At 38.0% G+C, this 24,382-nt stretch overlaps 1 protein-coding gene across 1 annotated transcript; it reads right to left on the minus strand.

Moving 5' to 3' along the window:
* On the minus strand, nucleotides 1–23,792 carry LOC122148602 (potassium voltage-gated channel subfamily G member 4-like). Its single transcript, XM_042775460.1, has 3 exons — nucleotides 23,244–23,792; nucleotides 20,654–21,572; nucleotides 1–2,001 (listed from the first exon to the last, which is right to left on the minus strand). Exons 2-3 carry the CDS (start codon nucleotides 21,401–21,403, stop codon nucleotides 1,135–1,137), a joined length of 1,617 nt encoding a protein of 538 aa, XP_042631394.1. The 5' UTR covers nucleotides 21,404–21,572; nucleotides 23,244–23,792; the 3' UTR covers nucleotides 1–1,134.
* Between the last annotated feature and the right edge of the window lie 590 nt (nucleotides 23,793–24,382).

Consider the following 24,382-nt stretch of genomic DNA (forward strand, 5'->3'; position numbering starts at 1 on the left):
ATCAAGAACAAGCTGATGTCCATTTAATGATTCAACCAGCTGGTTAATCCTGCGAAAAGCTACATATGTAATTTGATTGGTCAATCAAAGCCTCTTGGTTTTCTCTGTACCTTTTCCCGATCCATGACTCAGTCTTCTGGGACTTTTGGAACGGCAGCAAGGCCATTTATGATGCAACATGACTGAATAATTGGATTAGAGGTGCAAATTTGTATTTGTTGACAAAGCAAAGTCCGTCACAGTGTCTGACTCCAGAAGGACTTTTTATCTCTATGAATTTATTGCAAGTTTAATCCCCAGCCTCATCAAGATTCTCCCCCAAACCCGCTAGACCCTGCAAGCATTGGGCAGTGGGGACATTTTTTGACCTTATACAGAGAAGCTCTTTACCTGAGGGCAGCACACTCTCCTAGAAGGAATTCAACAAGAAGAGATGAAGACGGCCAAAACTAGGTTGACCTTGTTGAGGTCACACCATGGCTGAATCTTAACTCTAGCAGTAAACACTAAAACAATCATAGATTCACCACTCTGTAACTACTGCGTGTCAGAGCTGGCAGATGGTATGGGCACATGTGCTGTTTCGTAAAATAAAGAGAAGAGAACAGGGTTACTGTGTCTAATGATTGAGGATTAGAAAATCCTTCTGTGAACCCTACAAAACAGGACAGGACATTACAGATTACAGATTACTGCTGTTTTTATTTGGACCTGTACAAGAGCATGTCTGTCCCAGACTGGCGCAGGAAATTATATATGCACGTTTTCTGGAAGAGCAATTCCGCAAAAGTCTTTCTTTGACAGTCAATTTGAGGAACCTAAATTTCTCAGCTGTATGTCTAACGGTGTAGAACAAGGCTTTAAAGTTAAACTATGTAGCTTTATTTTTTATTTCTATTGTTTGGATTTTCATTGAGTGCTAAATCTTTCCACAGTGTGAATACAAAAGAATTAGTACTTTAATGAGACATGATCAGCTTGTGGCTGATGGAAGACAAATTAGCTTCAAGGACCTTTAAACTTTTTAGACAGAGCTGTCTATGAAAATTCACCCTGTCCACTGCAAAAGGGTTCAGTATGAGGGCACGGAAGAACATGTTTAATCTAGAGAAGAGTATAATGTGTGTGCATCACTCAAAAAGCTCCAGCTGGTAACGGGTGCTTGTTATTCCCGGAAGTCTCTCCACCATTCCCAAGAAGAGAAAGGTCTTCAAATGAGCCTGGCGTCTCTGTGTCTGGAGTAAGAACTAGTCTGGGAGGAGGAAAGGCCACCCATCCTCTGTCCTGCTCATCCTCAGGTCCTGTGGTAGCAGCTGCGGCCGCTGCACACTCCTCTTTAAAGAGCCTGTCGTGCTCCTGTTTCAGCTCCTGGTAGGAGCGGGAAAACATGTGGAAAATGGAAGTGGCTGGGAAGGCCATGATTAGGATCCCACTCAGGATGCTACTGAGAGCCACCACCTGACCGGGTATGCTCCTGGGTACCATGTCCCCATAACCCACTGTCGTCATGGAGATGATCGCCCACCAGTAAGAGGCAGGAATGCTGCTGAAATCCTGCGCTCCGGTCAGCTCGCTCTCTGCCAGGTGCACAAGAGGCGAAAAGAGCGTCACGGCTACACAGAGAAAGAGCATCAGCAGGCCAAATTCACGCGTACTCCGCCGTACCGTCATCCCCAGAGTCTGCAAGCCCAGAGAGTGGCGGGCCAAACGCATGACGTACAGGATCCGAAGGGCACGTAGGATCCGCAGCACCAACCCGAGCTTGTCCAGGTAGCCCTTACCTCCAGAGGGTCGCTCATGTTCACTGGTGGGGTTCTCATCCACTATCAGAGACACATAGTAGGGCAGGATGGCCATGGCATCAACGATATTCAATGGTCCACGTAGGAACGCCAGCTTGCTGTCCGCCTGCACAAACCGTAGCAGAAACTCCATTGAGAACCAGCCCACACAAACCGTCTCGACGATGAACATGTGGTAGCATTTCTGGGAGCACACACCCTGTGGAGGAAGAGTGAGTGAGAAACTGATTTAATTCTCGATTCAATTCTTTTCAGTTAAAACGCTTTGCATCTAAATTTAAAATCAATGCATTTAGGCTCAGTATGTTAGAAGTTTAAGTAGAAAAAATGTTTGTGAAAGGGAGGTTTAAAATACGCCAGAGAGTAAAAGATTGGTCTTTAATACAAAAAAGGGGGAAAGGAAAATAAATAAGATAAGGAGTGGGCAGACTGCCACTACATTTTCCAGAAAAACTCAGTGTTTACTTTTAGTATTCAAGTCACACTAACCGATAAGTCAAGCTGTATCAGTTAATTAGCCAGAGTCAGAGGTTAGATTGAAATTGTGGGGGAAGGAGGGCAAACAAAAAAGACAAACCATACCACTTTGACCTTGAAATGTCTGAATTAAGCCCCCCCCCCCACCCCATTCAGGCAACATGTTGGAAGTGACCCAAATTTGATTTTCCCTTCATGTGACGTGCCTTTAGATGTGATCCTTGAAACTACACATATCTGATGCATCCAGATCTGAAATCACTTATTCTATGTGCATACAGTATCATCACATCATTTTATCACGTTGTTATCATTCAGTGTCAGTAAGTGCCTTGCTAAAAACGGAGGGAGGAACAAGCGGAATCAGTGGAAAGATGCTGAGATAGCAGATTGAATTAATATTTGGTGAGATGCATTAGTTCAAGCAAAACTCGAGGGAATGTATCACAGTCATGCCTTGTTAGCAAATTAGCTGTTCAATATGCAGTTACTTGAAGGCCCTTGCAGATGTAATGGTTTTGATGTTGTTATTTGCATATGTTGGTATAACCTGTGATGTTATTGTTTCTGTACATGCTCACTCAGGTACTTTAAAGTTAGCTGACTGTTCACAATGATGTGAAAGAAAAAAGATTTCAGCAAATGTTCAGAAAGGTGCAGTAAGATCTATGACGTGAAACGTAGCCTCAGAGAACAAATGTAAGGAATAACGGATGAGGGATTGTTTCACTGTAACACATGTACATGTCTTCTTTTTAATGTGCTTACCTCAAAGCATTTTTTTTTTCAATAGAGATCAATACTTAGTTTGATTTTTTTAACTGATATCAACACTTTTCCACTTCTCGTGGAAAAGTAATACATGCCAAAATATTTAAACTTAATATTAAACAGCCAAAAAGGAGGAAATATAATATAATATTTTTTTTTTATTAGACTGGAATAAATGTTACTATTACTACTAATAATAATGATAAATAAAAATAGAATAAAAATATTTCTAATGCATATGTTTTATATTATTGTACTCTATTTATTATTTATTTACTGTGTCTTCATTTTGGTCATTGGACCCTTAAAATAATGATCATTAGTATTGGCATTGACTGTAAAACAACAACAACAAAACAATTCAGTCAATCTCTAGTTGCAAGTACAAACTACTTAGCAATACAGTAAAAAACAAAAAACAAAAAAAAAACATAATTTTGTAACAGTCAGAATCAAGAATTCAACTATGACTTGGTTAAAGCTGAAATACTGCAGACAGGCTTCCCTGCTCCACAAACACCCTGCCTTGCCATAACAAACGTACTCTACAACTCTTACATCTTTCAAAAACCTTTCAAAACACATTCATGCTCTTGCTTGTCGAGTCTGAAAAGGCTTTGTAAATTTTCAGGCTTTCACTACAGCAACAGACTCACAGTTAGGCAGGACATATTATCAAACTGGAGAAGCTCTGAGGTGATTCATTTGTGTAAATTCAGCGATTTTAAATGCTCAGCACATAATTTCTCCCTCTTTGTCCAGCACATAGACTGTCTCCTTTCTGCCACTCTCCCCAGTCTCAGTCACTCTCATTCTACTTCTACTCTAACACCTTCTTTTCATCTCATTTCTCTGACTTTTACTCCTCCTTTCCCTGAGGCAGGGTGAAGTGGTTGTGACTGCAGCAGCTGCAGACATTATGCATGTTAAAGAAGGACAACAATTTGCAACTTGTCAGGCTGATTGTCAATTTCTCAGTGCTAATGCACTTAGGGTGACCTTATTTCTGCATTGTCACTAGAAATGTCAATGACATCCCCCTCCTTTGTGCCCAAAGCAATCAACCACAGACCCTGAATCTATACAGCCTGTATACATCTAGAAATCACCTACAGAGCTGATGAGCAGATTACCATGAAGACTTGTACCAGGGCTTCTGAGATCAGTATACATAGTGGTAGGATTGCACAAATAATCTAAATAAAACCAAAATGTGATGCTTCCTGTGATTTTAGCCTTAAAATCTAAGCAACAGAAGGATAGATGTAAAATATTTAGGGGGAAGCATTGTGATAACTATTAAACTTTTCACAATATTCAACTATAGTGTCTTGTCTTAACAATTCAAAGAGAATGATTTTTTTGACCAAACTTCAGCTTTGAATATCAGGACTTTACATGTTGGATTCAGATGCATTATGGCTGAATAGCAGAGTATAAGCAGAGTATAATGACAAATTAAAACCAATAGGATGCCGTAGTATTAGAGCAAAATGAAGACATGAAACAACCAAATAGAACTACCACTGCAGTCTTAGCAGCACATTACAGCCTTTGTTAGCACTAAGCAGGTTATATGAACTGACAGCCATCTTTCCAGTATGAGTCTTTTATTGAATGTTAGGTGGTCTGGCTGGCTGTTTGAATCTAGAGGGAGGGTCTGAGAATGCATAAATGGATGTATTGAAAATGAAATGCAGTTGGGATAATCCAATCTGTGAGCTGCTTAGTGAATGAGATATGGGGACCAGGGAATGGGGACGTCAGGAAGAGACAAGGGGCCGGAGAAGAGAGTTAAATATTCTGAGTTCCGATGATTCTTTTGAGAGATAGATAGCGGTAATGCACTTATAAGTCTGATCCGCCGTAAAGCAAGAAGAAGAAGACGCGTTACACGACGGCTGTTGAGAACTTACTCAGGACAGTTCGGACATTGCGGTAAATAATAGGTAAAAAACTATATAAATACTGTTCAGTTAATAGCAAAAAAACTATCCTTTCATGTCTTTACACATCAATGTATCGTCACGAGCAGCAGGGTTTAATTGGGTTTTGTTTGTGTATGTTTTTTTGACTCTCAAAGCGGTGATTCCCATTCACTTCCATTATATGACTGACAGACTGCAACGGTTTGAGTTAAAAATCTTTGTTTGTGTTCTACTCAAGAAACAAAGTCACCTACATCTTAGATGCCCTGGGGGCTAAGCAGATAAACATCAAATTTTTGGGTGAACTATCCCTTTAAGCATGCACACACACAGAGAAGAGAGAGAGAGAGAGAGAGAGAGAGAGAGAGAGAGAGAGAGAGAGGTTGAAGTGAGACTAGGAGGAAAGCAGATATCACAAAGCTATCTATGATGTTTTTGAGCTCATGAATTTGTCACAAAAGTGATAAAATATGAGGCTGAGGACTCTCTCAGAACTCTTTCTACAGGCAAGAGTGATGGGTGATGCCCAAAAAACATAAATAGGATGAAAGAGAGGTAAATGGATGTTTAACATAGTGCAGGGAAAGAAGCAGTATAGTGTGATATGATGTAATGTGATTAAGTCTTCTCCAACGCACTACTGCTGCTCTAACAAATCAGACATGAGCACATACCAGTGTCTCTTTTCATACCTCACTTCAGTCATCTAAGTCCATTACTCATTCTCTATCTCACTGTTTTCTACTTTCTCTTGCCAAAATATGTGTTGTCGAACATTTCCTGGTGCAGAGTCAATAATGCCACATCATTCTGAGCTCCTAGAAAAAGACCGCAGGCAGGAAATTGTTGAGGTCAGCATATTGCTTTTATTTAAAATCGGTGTACTCTTGCCTCCCCTGGCTGCTCTCTATTCAATATTCTCATTGAACGTTGTTTCAAAGACATAAAGGATAAAGTAAGCAAAAAATCTGTAACAGCGTGCTCAATCTGTCATGTTGGGTATTTACCAGGTTGTGTGTGCTGATGAAGGCATATGTCAAAATGACCTTGAGGTCACTGCCAGGGATTGAAAGATGCAGAGACAGAGATGGAGTGATTGGGACATTGAAAGAACTCTGTGTGCTACATCGCAGTAACCCAGAAACCCTCACCCTTCTGCTGTGGACTAATACAGTCACAGAGCAGAGACAGAGAGGAACATGAGAGATGATCAGATATATTCGAGTCTAGGTCTTTCTGGCAACCAACCTCCGTTTTACTCCCTTGACAATACAAACACACATGCACACACAAACGCACATATACACTCCTAGAAAAAACACTAAAAATTAAAAATAAGAACAAAGATGCAAATAACAAACAACAGGACAATTAAAATATAAGGATATAAATTAAATAAACAGTGCTTTAAGTTGTTCAGTTACAGCAGGTATAACAGTAGCATTCATGAAAGAAATACTACAGAAATGTAATAATCAAATGTAAAAAAAAAAAAAAAACAAAGCAAAAAACGGCATTTTGTGCTTAACAAATAATGTTTGTCTTAAAATTGCTTTAGAAAATGTCCTTAGTAGAGAAATGACAGAAACAGCTCCGGTCATTTGTTCTTGGAGGAATTTGGCGCAGTTAGCAGCCGCTGTTCTGAGAAGGATTTTAGTTAATCTGTGTGTACCTGTATTGTTATCGTGTTTTATTAACTTGCCTGGACTACCTTATACAAACTTATGTTTGTATAAGATTTTGGTCTACCGAGATTTTGGTGCTACCTGGAGATTGTTCCTGTCATTGCTGGATTACTGCTTACCTGAAAAATCTGTTTCCGGGACTGTCAGACTTCTCCTCTATCCTCCAGCTCAGCTAGGGTTATGATGATCGTCAAACTGCCTATATTGCTTGCAGTTGTGTGGATTATCTTCTGCTCACTTTTTCATCCTGTGTTTTCACTCTATCAATACTCGGCAGCAGAATTGTTGCAGCTACGTGTTCATTATGGCATGCCTCCACCTGTTTTGTACCTACATCAGGATATTGCTTTTATACCACGCTGTAAATATGTCCATTGTGGTCTCTGCAATTGCAATTCCATCCATTTGGTCTTCGAACCCTCGTTCTCCAAGGAAACATATTTGGACAGTGGATCACAGTGTGTTAGCTAAGGTAACCAAGGCGACTATCACTAACAATGGTAAGAACGATCTTTCATTTGGACTGTGGAATATTCCATCACTCTCTGATTAAGGTCCTTTCATGTATGACCTGCTGCTTGATCGTAAGTTTGATTTTCTTTGTCTAACTGAGACTTGGCAATGAAGTAATGACTTTTTCCATTTTAATCATTATATTCCTCCTGGATATGTTTTTACCTGCAAACCATGTACTGTTGGTTAGGGTGGGGGGCTTGCAATATTATGTAAGGAAAACTGGAAAGTATCAACTCTCCCTGTAACAGAATGTACATCATTTGAATCTGTTGCCTTGCAAATCAATGGATCTTATCCAACTATCCTTGCTATTGTGTACAGGCCTCCAAAGGCCAATGCCTACAGGAATTTTCTACATTTTTAACTTCTCTATGTTCCTTGTCCCCCAGTGTGGTTTGTTGGTTGTTGGTTTTAATATCCATGTGGACAATGCAGATAATTTATGTTCAAATGAGTTTTTATCATGTTTAGATAGTTTTGGACTACAACAATTTATCAATGTGCCAACTCATTCAAAAGGTAATTCTCTTGATTTGGTCTGCTGTTCAGGTGTGATTCCTGGTAATTGCACTTCTTCTGATTTATCACTGTCTGACCACTTGATGGTGTCTTTTAATGTCTCTTTACCTGTGCCTAAGTCTAATCTAAATCATTCCATTACATTTCGTAGTATTAAGTACATTGATGCTTCAATCCTTAGAGAATGTTTTTCCACACTTCCCTACAAAGACTATCCATCGACTCTTGATGATTTAGTCCAGCATTACAATGATTATTTTCAAATGATCCTTGATGCTTGTGCTCCGCTGAAAACCAGGACTGTTTTGTTTGTCAACTCTGCACCCTGGTTTACATCAGAACTCCATCAGCTAAAAGTCAAGGGTCGTCAATTAGAATGATTATATGCCAAGACTGGATTTGTAGTTCATAAAGATCTGTATGCTGACCACATGCAAGTTTATAGGACTGCACTTTCCACTGTGAAATCTGATTATCATGTAGTTTAATTGGGGCTGGTGTGGGAAACACAAAATCTTCTCTGTGGTTAACACTATTTTAAAGCCACCAGATTCTTCTAACTTTCATATATACTCTACAGAGATTTTTTAAATAAAAAAATTGAACATATCATCAGCAATTGGTTCCACCTAACCCTGATTGTAACATATTTCATTCTAGCTCAATGCCATTTCCGTAATCTTCTACTTTTTCTACTTTTAAAATTCCAACAGCTAAGGAAATTTGTTCCATTGTACAAAAATCTAAGTCTGTCATGTGTCAACTGAACCCATTACCTACTCACTTGGTTAAAGCTGGTTTACCTTTTCTTTTCTCTTTAATCATTGATATCATGCAGGCTTCACTTATTTCTGGTACTGTCCCTTTTGCACTTAAAACTGCTGTGGTAACACCCATTCTCAAGAAACCGGGGACAGAGTCAAAGATTTTAAAAATTTTCGTCTCATTTTGAATTTGCCGTTCTTGTCAAAAAATCTTGAAAAAATGTTGCTCTCCAGCTCCGTGGTCATCTTTCTTGTAATAGTGTATATTAGCAGTTCCAATCAGGGTTTCGTTCCCATCACAGTGTTGAGACTGCACTTGTAGTAAAGATTTCTAACGATGTATTACTAGCTGCTGATTCTGGTCTTTTGTCAATACTTATACTTCTTGATCTTAGTGCAGCATTTGATAACATTTCACACTCCATACTCTTAACTAGATTGGAATCTATTGGAATTACTGGTATCACATTAAGCTGGTTTCGTTCCTATCTCACAGACTGCATACAATTTGCCCAACTTAAACAGTTTAAATCCAAACCTAATTTTGTTGTCATTGTTGTTACTCAGTGTTCTGTCGTGGGACCTCTTTTGTTTCTTATCTATCTTTTACCAATTGGCACCATTTTTAGGAAATATGGTATCCATTTCCATTGTTATGCTGATAACAACCAACTTTATATGTCTTCTAAATCTTCCTCAAATTTTCCTCTTTCCGCTCTTTTCGAGTGCCTAGATGAAATAAAAACTTGGTTTTCAAGTAATTTTCTGAAACTGAATAGTAGTAAAACAGAAATTCTTGTTGGTTCAAAAAGTATAATAGCTAAGTCAAATATTTCCTCTGTGCTAATAGACAATTGCTTTATTCCTCTGTCTAATCAGGTTAAAAGTCTGGGTGTCATCCTCGACAGAACTCTGTCTTTTGAAGCTCATATTAACAGAATTACCTGTTCTGCATTCTTTCACGTTAGGAATATTAATCGTCTCCATCCTTTCCCTTCACTCAAGAGTACTGCTACTCTTGTGCATGCTCTTGTAAAATCACAAATCGACTATTGTAATGCTTTGTTTTATGGGCTTCCTTCCAAATCTCTTCTTAAATTACAGTTGGTACAAAATGCCGCCACTCGAGTAAATACCAAAATTTTCATCTCTGAACATATCTCTCCCTCATCTTGGAACTTATTTGTTTAGGCAGGCTTTTATGTGATTTTAATGTGTTTGTTTTACTGGTTTTATTTTTTTTAATGTCATTTTTTATGGACATTGTAAGTTGTCCTTCAGTGCCATGAAAGGCACCTATAAATAAAATGTATAAAAATAATAATAATAATTGTATAGTTCATATTGAAATCTATGACATTTGATTGCAGACTTTACTAAGTTCTCTCGTTTGCTCTCTATTTAATCACACTTGTGTCTGGGAGAAACAGCTGAAATAATAAAGTCAATATAAAGTCAAAAACTAACCCTTTTTTCTTAATACATGTTCCTGATCTTATTGTTATTTCAAAGTAAAATGTTTGTCTTCATAACTGCTCTGCGTCTGAAACGACTTTGCTTTCCAGGTTATGTCACCTTACCTTCTTATTTTTTAATGTCTCTTTCTTTATCTCATCAAGTCTTTCTTACAACACATGCATATCCAGTTTTAGCCTGATGCTTTAATCTGTGTAATCCTCCAAAATGCACTCCACTCAATTTTTCCTCCTGAATTATAATTTGTCAAACAGCAATAAATTGCTCTGTCTTTCTCTATCTCTATCCATCCTAGCCCAGAAACCCAAAGTATAAACCAAGGGTGGGATGATACGGTTCAGCTCTGCTCTACCTAACAGCGAGACGGTCTCAGAATATTAAACACCTGCCTCTCCATCTCCTGCTTGCTAAGACACACTTGTTCTCTTTTCCTCACCTTATGTTCCTATAATGGAGAGTAATAAAGGGATGGATGAGCAAGTTGGTACGGCACTATGAAATCAGTTTTATTTTCCCCAAATTCTCGTTTAAATTTTTCTGGGTTCCATTTTAATAGTCTAACTAAACTTTAAGGATGTCTACAAAAAGAATGTCTAATCAATTAATTTCAACAAAAAGGACATCTAATCAATTCATTTAATAAAACGAACAATTTAATAATAATAATAATAATAATAATAATAATAATAATAACAATTTTAACAATAATAGTGCTATTTGAATAGTTTTATTTGATTTTTTTATTTTGATTTTTATTTTATTTTTTCTCTCCAGAATTTCTGTGATGTATGTTTCCATTTTTTTTCTGGAATCTGTGTTTTATGATTTAATACAAATTTATTATCAAAACTGTTGGTAATCAAATGAACGATTAATCTAATAAATGATTATTTGTCATTAACAAACTATTTAATTAATCTTATAAAATGTAATGAATGCAATTTTAACATTTTACCATCATTTTTTGGCAAACAAATTGCTGCAAAACAGAGATTTACTCTTATATTCATTAAAAAACTTTGTTTTAATAAACTGTCTAAATATTATTATTATTTCTTTGATAAGTACATTCTAATGTACAATTGCCAAATTCCTTGACATTCTGCATTACAAAGTTAATTACATTTTTATGATTGGAGTCTGCAGTTTTAGGCTGTACATCGGTGTATATCTGTCACGGTGCCCACTGAACTTGATTGTGATAAGCTGTTTGTAGAGAAAGGCTGCAAAGGGTTGTCTGCTGAAAGAAATCAGAGATCGGCTCACCCACATATCTCTGACACAAAAAAACGAATACCCTCACAACTGTGACTGCACCCACATGACCTTTGGAGGAACTGGTCACCCACCCACATCTTTCATCTAAATGAATTGCTCTCATTCTGTTCAGTCTCTTCAGCATCCCCCCACCGAAGACCAATGCTGCACTCTGCCCATTTGATCTGTCCTTTATGGCAGGTTACTGCAAATCCTGTCAAGCAAGGTTTACTACTGTAGTCCTGCACCTGCAGTTTTGTGGTCTCCTTCTGCCAGAGCATCTCTACATCAGACTATAGACTATAGAAATCAGAGGTGTCAGTAAGTAAAGACAGTCAATTAATTTTGCTTGCATGACTAGTAGAAAAAAAGACTTTCACACCAAATTGACATGTTTCTTGCTATCTACCAGTTGTAGCTATCTACTTGTTACCATCACAGTAACATAACAATGCATGGAAAGTATGTACAATGGGACAGTCTGCTTCCGCTGTTGGCCATGCATTCAAGTATGTTTCTGGCCTAAGTGTAAACAGCACTGTAACATCCTCTCCTTCCTTTCAGAGCAGCATCTCTAGCTTTTAGTCAGGACCCAGGAGACATTGAACAGACATGGATACCTAACAGCCAGCCCATAAACATCACAGTGGAAAAATAACCAAGAGGTCAACGGATAGATTTATTCATCCTGCTAGTCTGTAAAGAGAAAGTAGGAAGGCAACGAGTGCTTGTTGAAAATATACAATGCTTAAAGGGATATTTCACCCAAAAATGAAAGTTTTGTCAATATTTTCTCACCCTCTGACCTTTCTATATTCTGTGGAACATAACAGATGATATTTTGAGGAATTTCAGTGTTTTTTGTCCATACAATGGCAGTCAATGGGCACCGAAATGGTTTGGTTACCAATATTCCTCAACATATCTTCGTTTGTATTCTCATTTCATTGAGTTACATGATATCCCTGGTGTATATAACTGAGAATTAGTTAGAATTAGAGAAAATGTATTTTATAATGTCAAGGTGAGAAAATGTCAAGACATTTAAGTGAATTAATATGGAATAAAAAGCTGAATTAACTGAATATTAAATCATTCAACTGGTGCACATTACAATTTATTTATAACTGCTTGCTGGCAAATTTAAATCAGTGGATTTTTTAAAATATATACTTTGAGGCTAAAAGAGAAAACTGACAGTAAATGAATGTTTAATGTTACATGCTAATGTTGCTATATTGCCCCTTGTTGCAACTCTGTTAACACATTTTCATAAAACAACACAAAACTGAGCATACGCAACTAGAAGTGTCTGCATTCATGGACTTGCATAGGCCTTTAAGTAAAGCTTAGAGATGGCTGCATAATGCTATGCTTCTCCACAGCAGGGGCTGAAAACTCAGAGATGCACAAAGAATAATGGATAAAGCTAAAACAAGAAAGTCCTAGGAGAAAACAAGTTACAGTCCCCCGCAGCACTGAGACTTCAAGGGTGATTCATCTTCAAACAGGACAGATACCTTAAGCATACAACAAAATACACACTTACAACACTTGATGTCCTGGAGAGATCCAGTCATTCCAATTAAGAATCTGTGAAATGACTTAAACAATGCAGTTTGCAAACAGTTCCCGCTTAACTTAATGAAGTCGAGGCATCAGTTTTATGTTTGATAGACACAGTTATTGTTGTCAAAGGTGACCACGCTAAGTATTAACTCTAGAAAGAGAGTCAAGTACTAATATATTTAAATATTATATATTATTATTATAATACAATTATTATGTACATTTTTATAAATATAACGAAAAGTATTATTTTTAACACATTTTGAGTGCCATACATTTTCTTTTTCAAAGTTCACAAATATGAAAAAGCTTCACAGAGTTTATATTGCCTCATGACTTTAAAACAATGTGAAAAAGTTTGAAACTGTGATCATTTTTGAAACAAAAATTGTTTGTATTATATGTCTATGCACAAGCAAGTAGTGAAAGAGTGAGCTAAAGCGACATTGAAGAAACCACAAAGTGTGGCCTGCACAAGTTGTGTACATCTTGCAATTTAATCACAGAAAATTATACTGTAGGTGAAGATAACAAACGGGCGAGCATTAAAAATGCATCTTTAACTCTGGGATGAAGCTACTTGTGGAAAGAATCTTCTGATGGATGGCACTATTTACACCATTTACTATCTCTGCATCTGCTGAATCAAAAATGAGTATGCAGCACAAGAAGAAAAATGATCAGACGTGCCCACATACATTAATGGCCTTACAGCACCACACCATGCATCACATGCATCTCACTGTTGTTTCCTAGCTTCTCTTCTATTGCATTAAATTTAAAGCAAGAAGCCCACTTAATTTTTGTATTATATAACTTTTTGTATTATGAAGCATTCTGGGCCTTTTGAAGCAACCTGGGTTTGAGTGACTTGCCAATCTGACTAAAACCAGAAACCTTCCAGTTATCCTGAACTTATAACCACTTCACTATATCACCAACAAAGACAAGCACTACTGCATACAGTCAGCCACGTGAGTGCTTGTTTATATGTACACCTGTGAAACACTCCAGAGTATCTTTTTGTGAACCCTGTAACCTTGGAACTGAAAAGATGTTAGTGCTTGGAATGGTAAACAGCAGGCAGGTGTAAGCACAGCTCCCATTTAGAACATTTTCTTTCAAGTCATGCAGCTCATTTAAGGAGTTCAAGCAAGTCGATTCGTTCAGGACCTCAGCTCCAGCTTTAACAAAGGTGATTCTGGTGCAATAACACTTTTGACCTACACTGGCACTTTGTGACTTGGAAACTCCTGCTGTTGAGTGTTATATAAAAACCTATTCTGTAACCTGCATGTGAGGGCAATCATCTCCCAATTTCTCCTACATCAATATTGGAACACCTCAGGGTTGCCAGCTCTCTTTCTTCCTATACACTTTTGATCAAAATGAAAGCATGTAGAAGTACAAATAATAATAATAATAATAATAATAATAATAAATTTAGTCCATTTGCAGTAGAAAGGCAGTCTGCATTATCATAAAATGGAAAAAAACTAAAACTCAGCTCACTCAAAGCCATGGAATTAGTAATCCACCCTCCCAACCCACAGTATTTTCTAATTTACAAACAAATTAACTTGTGTACCAGCTTATTAAAGGTTCTTCTTTGTCAGTGCATCAGCCAAATCAATTCCAAGAGATTCCAGGGAGCCTAAAGATTACTTAAAATTATTTAAATCAAGGCAAAATAAGCATAAGTCCAAATAACTTAATACAAAATATTACTTATTTCAATTAAATCACTCAACATTTTTCTTTAATCGAAGAACAAGGACTCCCATGGACTTTAATATAAAATAATATATGAGGAAACCTAATATTATAAGTGTGATTCTTAGACCTGGAAAAGTCATATAAATCAATAAAATCTTAAAAGTCCATGGGAATTTTTTATAAAGAATATGTATTTTTTTTCTTTTTAGGTCAAGCTCTAAAATATTGTATTATAAAAATCCAGGAAAAACACAAATGGAAATGTCATGGGTCCTGTAAATTTCGTTGTGAACAATGGGGTAGAGGCCTTTGAGAACACTGAGAACCACTGCAATAAATCTCATCACTGTCTAATGTGCACATTTGTAAACCAATGTTATTAATGCAAATTGTTGAGGTCTGTATCATGTAAATCAGACCAAAAAAATAAGTGAGAACATTCTAATAAGTGCAACAACAACAAAAACAACAAATCCTACAAATTCCAAGTATTTAGAGGAACTTCTTTGTTGTATACATTATTACTTAATTTAAATGGCATAAAACATGGCATTAATGGAAACCTCTACAAGCGCACCCACAGCCTTCATCTAGTGTTTCCTTTCCCTTTTCTCACTTTGTCACCTGGGCTTATCATGCTGGTTTTGGGTGGTATCTTCCCACTCAAGAGGAAACCTGCGGCACATTGTCCAGATTGCACAGTGGATTTTTCACCTTCTCCTGCCTTATAGTAAGAACCCAGGCTAAAGAACTGTAGCTGAGATCATTGCTAACCCTGCATCACCACCTGCTCCAGGAACTCCCCTTCTTGCAAATTATTCACCTTCTCCTGCCTTATAGTAAGAAAAATACTCATGCCCTGCACCTGTACCATATGGCCCTCTGTAATACTAGAGAGACAGAGCATGGACAGGACATGTATAGCATTAGCTAGTCTGTCACTGATGGGTGTGTGGAGACTATGATCGGTCAAGAGGAAAATGAAACCAGCTTTGGTACACTGACTAAAGGTTCAGAGACCAGCTTCATATGTCTCATGAATCTCACAGGCGTGAAAGTGATGCAGAGCTATAAAATGGCTTTAAATGTTCTCTCCTTCTGAAACCAGCTTTGGGCTCAGATGCATACATTTACCTGTTCAGTTTTCAGTCCTTCATCTAGCAGTGCACAAGATAATGTGCTCACCTTTGTGGCTCAGAAACGAAGCTGTTCATTATGTCTTAATGCATGTAATCTAGTGAATACAAAAATTTTGATTGCTGTAGAGGTAAGTATATGCCAGGTCAAGCGAGGAAGGTTTCCATCAAATCAAACTGATTATGTTGTCTTTTTTGTAGCAAACACAAATCCACACTTTGCTTGATGAACTGGCTGGAGACTTTTAGCCAAATTAAAAAGACTGAGTTCATGACATCATACTAAATCATTTATTCTCTTCTACATTTTTCAATTCAGGCCAGTTCAAACATGCAATAGTATATAACTGTCATGGCAGAGAGAGTTTTTCCATTTCTTTTTAAGTACCAGCTAGGGCAGAAAAAGTCCTAATTTTTTTGCTCATATGGAAGCAGTCATCTAACAGATCCACTAGGGCAAGCTCAACTCTAAATAGTCAATCCTCCAACTACAACAAGCTCAACAAATTTTTTCTCATAATTTTTTTATTTTTTATTTTAACATTAATTTTATTATTATTTTGGTTGTTGGTTAGTTTTGTTATTGACAGTTTTAGCATCATGTCCCGCACTGTTTATTGAGCATTAACAATGCTCAAAACTGCCAAAAGCATTGCATTTTTTAAGCAGGACAGGTCCAGCTTTTGACATTTCCATATCTAGGTAACTCAAAACCAATGGTTATTAGTTGATTTTTTTAATGGATAGTTTACATATAATGTTAATTGATTTATTGAATGGTTAGTTGTCCAGATTTTTAAGACACATTTCCATATCAGGTTAACTCAAAACCATATATATATATAAGGTATATGCTTGAGATTATATATATACATATATAGAGAGAGAGAGAGACACAGAAGAGTTTGAAAATATATAGATTTATCCTTAACTTTGTCAGTGTTGTAGGTTATATTTTTTAGGTTTTTGTGGACACTGTGTATGTGTTTTTGTGACTTATTTTTGTTTGTGATACAGCTTCACTTTTACAGGACACTGTGAATGTAGTTCAAACAAAGACTATTTACATATCAGCTATGAAAAGGCCGTTTCATGCCAGCGGAAAAAGGGGCAGAGAATAACAAGATAAAGGTGAGAAAAGGCAGAGAAAGAAGAAAGAGAAAAGCAGTTTTTAGAAACCAAAGGTAGAAATTAAAAAGAAAGCACGAGAAAAACTAGATTCATAGTGAATCTACTGTATGACAAGAGGGGAAAAAAGTCTTTTGATCCATAAAAGCAGTGAAGCAAAGTCATAGGGCATTATCTTACGCCATAAGAAGCAGTGAAGCACAGATCCATAGGGCAGATTATCTTGACTAGTAAAAGTAAAGGTAAAGGTAAAGTCATTATATTTTGAGTCGTAGCAAAAACATCTGTGACTCCCAACCTTTCATTCTTCACATATATTTAATTAAAGGGGTCATATGATGCGATTTCAATTTTTCCTTTCTCTTTGGAGTGTTACAAGCTCTTGGTGCATAAATAATATCTGTAAAGTTGCAAAGACTAAAGTCTCAAATCCAAAGAGATATTCTTTATAAAAGTTAAGAGTCAACCACGCCCTCAAAAACAGCTCGTTCTAACAGGCCCCCACATGTCTACGTCACGATGTGTCAATATTTGCATAACGGTGCCCAAATGTTCATGCAATGAAAGAAGGCAACTTTAATTCTCGCTGTTGCCGCTGGTGCCATGTTGTGGAAACGCTGTGTTTCATTGTGAAAGCGAAGCTACTTTGTTTGGCCTTCCAAAAGAGGACACAACTAGAAATCACTGTTCCAGAACAGTCCAACCCAAATATTCAGATGTGTGCAGCGCATTTTGTGGAAAACAAGGACTGTTTCCAGTGAGAGTATCCTACAATGTCGGTGTCTGTTTCTATAAAGTGGGGAAATTTCAACTTTGCAAGGACAGCCTGGCACTTCTGACACACAGTCTATAAGTATGTTTACATATGTAAAGGATTTGGCACTGATGATTCAAATGTGAGTTTTGAGCAGTTTAGAGTAGAGCTTGTTGTATGTTGTTTCTCCGATCACAAATGCAGACATGTTTTTTTGTTTATGCAGCGCAATATGCAACGTAACGCTTAAAAAGACAGTTCTCAAATCTCGTAGCAATTAAAAAATATTACGACTTTATTCTGGTAATCTTATTATTATTATTTTTACGTGGCACTAAAACGGCTTCATACATATCACACTTAAAATACCAAACAAAAATTAAATAGTACATTTAATAATGATAAGCACCTTTCACACTATATGTTGGACCAGGAAAATTGCCAGAACATTGTCGGATCGCCTTCTGTGTGAACGCAAACACGTCCCGGGATTGATTCCGGGACTGATCCCGGGTTGGGGACCTAGTAACATTGCCGGGTTCAGTCCCGGAATGAGCTCTGTGTGAACAAAAGGCAGAACTAATGCCGTAAAGGGTGTGTCGCAGTGATGACGCACGTTATCGCAAAACTCTTTCACCAGGTGTTTTTATTTTAGAAGTTGTTTTGAGGGAAGATAAGAGTTATGTGCAAAATGTAATGTATGAGAGATCAGTTAGTTCCTCACTTTCCACGCTGAAGCTGAGATCGTTTGCCAGCTTAAGTGAAAGTTAACGTGCCTGGCTTTTTCGAACGTGTACATTACATGTCACATCCTGATGTCACGTGTCATTACGGGACCTTTAAGGGTTGTGTGTGAACGCACGCACATATTCCGGGTAATCACTGGCAGTGTATTTTCTAGAATTGCATTGTGAAAGGGGCTATACAGGCATGCAGAGGCCCTAAAAATACACTGGGGCACTTAAAATGCCTGAATGTAGTTGCATAAATTATACTAGCCCTTATTGCAGAACTAACTTAACTTTACTCTAAATATTACGCATGTTTGGTTAGGGTAAGAAGTGATTCGGGTTGATTCAGGTCGGGTACAGATTTTAGGACCCGAGAAGACTTCTATTCTGTCACACTGATGTCAAGTATTCAGATAAGCCTGTGGGTTGTTGAGATTATTTACTGCTTTTCTCTATCAGCTCATTGCAAGTTTGCTCACAGAGTGTTTTTTTGTGTTTCCTGTTTACTAGAGATTTGATGCCTTGTCTTTCTGAATCTGATATTGAGCTCAAGCTAAAATCGTGTATATAATTTACAGGGGCATACAACTTTGCAGAAAAGTTTTAGGTTTGTAAACATACAAAACTGTGGAACATCAATCTGAACGTCTTCACATTTGACTACACAGAACTGAAAGTGCTGTGAGAGATAGAGGTCATCTTGTTATCACTCAATGTACACATGCACACACACGTATCTGTGCACAGACACACATTTATGAGCAGAGATGAATGACTCCATGCTCAGGCCATTCCTTTTCTACCGTGCCGCTGACATTGACAAACGGCCCAGCAGTGTGAATTAAATATGACAGTCCTGCTGTCTGTTGGACGCAACATGCTGGCATAACTGCCTAGACACCGCCAGAATCTTACCTTGACATATACACAAGCAAATCCAATCAAACACGCACAGTATTCATTTTTCCGATGCAAACATGTGGAGTGAAACTTCAGTCAAATGAAGCTACAGCCAGCGGTCTACCACTTCCACTTTGGATGGTGTGAGGTGTCTGCCTAAGGGCGATTAAAATGCATAGTCATTTAACAGCAAAAAGGTCTAGTCTTCTCAAGTGGACCCCCCTGTGTGCCTGCTGACATTCCATAGGTCTCTATGGATCTGGTTCATTATTCTCTGTGTGTGTTTGCTGAAATTGTGGAGGCATTGCTGGTCCAGTTCATTACTCTCTGGGTATTTACTGACATTGGGGAGCCCTGCTGAGGTGCATTCATTATTTCTCACTAGGAACAGCATGCACAGGACTGCTTGAAGACCGGAAACACACCTCCAGTCACAAACTTACATTCTACCTGAGGAGAAGTGGGTCTGTGTTAACAGCTGAACATGCATTTGGCTTTTTCTGCTTGCATCTTGTATGAACTCAAAGGTAAAGATGAAGAGAATAAAATGTACCAAAGAGAATTGTAAGACATGCATTTCCATATAAATAATTTGATTTTCAGTGTATTAGCTCGATATGAAAGGATCTATGTATTTGAGAGCACAGAAATGTTTCAGATTATATAGAAATCATTACTTTAACCAAAAATTTAAATTCTGTCATCATTTCAAGAAATGTTTGTCTAATCAAAATGTTTGGTCTGAACATTATGATAGGCTTTCCTACCTGCCTGTCAACATATGTATTTGCATACCTTTGCCCACCCTGTTTGCGCAGACAGAATACATCATCAGCCTGTTCACGAACGCTGTGCAGACAGAGCGAGAATGGCAGGTAAACATCAAAAACCTGACCTACCTTCCTTCCTTCCTTTCTTGGAACTGCTACTAACTGTACTATAAAGTTTTCTCACCAGTGAATGACACATGATGTATTGTAGTAACGTTGTCTCTGGTTCTCTGGTCTGTGCGCATTCATGCATTTCGAAGGCATGGCTTTGAACAGCGATTTGCAGGGAGGGTGGAATGTACGCTTTCATTGCTATCAGGCTAAAGTTAGCATTTTCCAAGATCTCCTAATGCACCTTTAAACCACTCGATTCATATGGATTCATTTTATGATGCTTTTTGACTTCATGATCTTCTAAGTTTTGGCTACCTGGACTTTCAATGGGGGTACCGAAACTACATTAAAAATATCTTAGATTGTGTTTTAAAGCTTAACCAAAGTGTTATGGGTTTGGAAGGACATGAGGGTGAGTAAATGATGACAGAATTTTAATTTTTTGGGTGAACTATCCCTTTAAAATCCACATACTCACTCTCTTGTCCTTCCAAACCTGTATGACTTTCTTTCTTTGGTGGAACACAAACAAAGATATTTTGAAAAAGTCATATTGGTTTGGAATGACACGATGACAGACTTTTAATTTTTTGGGTGAACCATCCTCTTGATCAGGCTGAGACATTTTGTATGCACTCACCCTGTTCTCCTCCTCTCTGAGGTCTGGCATGGTGCTGATGCACAGGCTGATCACTGTTACTGCCACCATCAACACAGACAAACAGGCGAACATCTTTCCCGGCAAACCCGATTGAGGGTTCTCCACCATGTCCCTCAAATCATTCATGAACTTTCGGTAACGTGTCTCCTCAACAGGAGGGCCCAGCTGCATATTGCGTTGACGGCGTTCCTCCTCCCGCCGCTCGAGCTCAGCGACTTCCTCAATGCGAGTGTAGATCTTGCGCTTACAGCAGCGTTCCATGTAGGCCATTTCTATGCCCCAATAGTTGAGCTCCTCATGCAGTGAGAGCACACACATTTCCCGTAACATTCTGAGCTTTCCTGCTGCTAGGAAGTTGAGGATTACACGGAATGCACTGGGACTACGATCAAAGAAGAATTCACGGCGTGCCTCATCATAATCATCACAAACACAAGCAATCTCCTCAGGACTGCTGCATGATCGAAGACGTCCTAAACGCGTCAAGGGGAACTTCTCCAATGTACTCCAAGGGAAGGTGTAACGGTTGCCCCCCACATTGATGAGGGCCTGCAGACCATGGTCCACAGAAAGCAGATCTTCTGGTCGGCGAATGAACTGAGCACGCTGATAATAAACTCCCTTGATGGTCTCAGTTTCCGGGATCTCGGTAAAGATGTGGTCCAAGCTGCTGTCGTCACTGACCGAGAGGTTGCTGAAGTCATGATTGGCATTGCTGATGATTGGCATGATGGCACTGAAGAGGAAAGTTAATCAAATGGGTTGGGCGAAGCTCAGGTTGTCTTAGCGTTAGCCTGATACCTGGGTTTTGGGCACTGAGGTGTTTATTCGAAGGTAGATCCAAAAGGATCTCGTGCACAGTTCAGTGAAGACCCAAACAGCCCACATCATTTGCACACTGTTGGAGAAAAAAAAGAATACAAAATACAAAGATGTCAAGAAGTTGTGTTCATAAAACAGCAAAGTTTGCAATAGTACTATAACTTTCTAAAATGACATGAAAATTGCATAAAATGTTATTCGTATTTCAGTAAAGAAGGACACTGTTGTTTGGCAGTCCCTGGAGGCTGGCAGTATTAGCAGAAACCTCCAGACATCCCACAACTTCTAACAGAGATTTAATAATTTGCTGTTGTCAAGGTGTTCCATTATGCTAGGGTGGGAGCTAGAGTGATAAACTATTTATTAATAGAAGCATATTCCCGTCGGGAGCAAGGCTTGCTTTACTGTGTGGAAAGTTAATTGAGGGAAGTGTGTTAAGCAGCCCACTGGCAGTGGCTCTATTAGGAACATTCTCTCCAGTACAGGCTGATGAACAGAAAGTGAGGGGAGCAAGATTCTTCATAATCACACATAAGCAGGTGTTAAAATAGGGTGGAAATTAGAAAGTGTGCACCAAGCACACAATGCATGATAATTGCAAATGTGTCTAAACAATGGCAAAATAATGGGCATACTTTTACAAAAACAGCATGCAAGAAGGGTCAGAGCCACTTCTGTTGTCTTTAAAAAGCTTATTTGAAAATCTCTGCATGTCTGATTGATTTACCGACTGCAAATTTAAAAGATCATTATACTGTAACTTTAACTCAGAGGGAGTTCCATTAAAAAAAAAAAAAAAAAACATTTCCAGTGTTCATATCTGCCATCTGGTTGCAAAGAGCATTTTTCTTCATTGCCAACCATTCAAAAATGCTTATTCCGACAAATCTTTTTGCAAGCAACGTTTAAATCCCAAATATTTTTAAGTATAGCCTTATAATATATTATTTCTGAAGAAAGATCCAGATCATTTTAGCTTTTAAATCACATCAGGGCAGTTACTGAATTAATCTCACTTACTGAATAGCAGTTAGTTATGTGTAAGTATTTTATTCAACAATTTTAGAACAATTTTTTAAGTATCATATTTATGCCACCACTAAAAGAAACTACAAGTTTTTTAAATTCTACGGAAACACATTTTGCAATAACTGAATTAAATTTATTTCTGACTTGTTCTATACACGTTCTGTTGAAATCTGAAATTATCTGACCATTTGTCAACACAGTACACAAAACTGCATTTTATTTTTATTTTTTTATAAAGAAACTTCTTCATCAAAAGTCCCAACAGAATCGTTTATGGAACGGTTAAGGAATCGGAATCGTTTAAGAAGAATCAGAATCGGCAAGATGCATCATACATTCCTATCCCTATCCCATCACTGTCATGTATCACAAATACGTACTTAAACATTTATTAAAACAGCTGGCTCATTTACTGACCCTAATATATAAAATAGAAATTATACTGCTGAATTTAACTAATAGGTTCAAATGGCATACAATATAGGCTACAATAAACAAAAAGGTTCAAATAACATTTCGCTGAATACAATTATTAGGCTGTGTACAGTCAATTCACGAAAGAACAAACATCAAATCAAACTAAGCGAAATCAAAAAGCTCAGTTGACAGTCTAAAAGTTGATAAACACGCAATAAATACAACAATACATACGTTAATGATTATATAAGTTTATTAAATGAAATCTACAAGAGCATCAAAGTAGAAACTCCCAACTCACCCCACGACACGACTCCGGTCCTCACTTTCAGCAGAGACATTTTCCCTCCACAATGATCCATAACCGGTTAAACGAACTCACTTTAGGATTTACTTAACGGTTCTTGGTGGAATGCTGAAGTCAGGAGCGGGGAAATGATCAGAACGCAAATATTCTTCGCTGACACATCATCACTGTCCCGCGCGCTCAGACCAGAGCTAATGTGTGCGTGAGTGAAGGCAGGTCGGTCGCGCGCCCCTCTTGCGCTCGAGAGAGGCACTGTGAGTTCAAAGCGAACTCTAAATCGTCGTGGGGATGTACTGAATGTAACCCTGGTCACGTACCGTTCGCACTCCGACAATAAACCTTATAAACAGCAGATAATTTTATTATTTTATCTGTTCCTGTATTAAACGAGTTTGAGACGTGCAAGTCATTGCGTGATGAATTATTACACTCGCAATGGACACTTGAATTCTCTATTTGAACCCGTTTGTGGTCACAATTGTAGTTTTCAAGCTATTTCTGAATTTATTAAATGAATATGAAGAGCATAAGGCATAGTCTGCATTCCCAAAAGGATATTTGTCTCATGAGGGTTGTTTCAGCCGCAATATTGTTCCATTACAACTATTCACAAATCTACAGGTAAGAGCGTCTAGATTCTTTGTTTGCTGCACACACTGTAGATATCATAATGTCATATTTATGCATTGCACACAGTGCAAACACCTCGGGACAGCCCAATTAGTTTGATTCAGTATTTGCATACATGCTGTTCAACTGGCAGCACTATTATTGAGTCCAAAACAGACGCTTACAAAGTGTGCATACTGTACTCATTAGGTTGCCTAGGGAAATGCTAAAATAACTAAGCAGTTTGCACTGGTCCTGGTGGCATATGAATGCGAGACACCTGTAATTGTGCACTCACACTCTCCATCACTGGATGCCAAAGGTCTGCACACATAAAACCCATGAATAATTGCACAGATATGTACTGCCACCCCTCCTCGCTGTTTCATTTTATTTGTACCCCTTCAATTATAAACATTTACTTATTTTCCTACATAATAAAGCTGTACTAAGTTTCAGTGCATTTTTAATACTCTGTACACTGGGAAAAATTGGAGGATTTTCACAATTTTCACTGCAGAAGT

This window comes from Cyprinus carpio, chromosome A18 (genome assembly GCF_018340385.1).
Source record: "Cyprinus carpio isolate SPL01 chromosome A18, ASM1834038v1, whole genome shotgun sequence".
NCBI classification, from domain to species: Eukaryota; Metazoa; Chordata; class Actinopteri; order Cypriniformes; family Cyprinidae; genus Cyprinus; species Cyprinus carpio.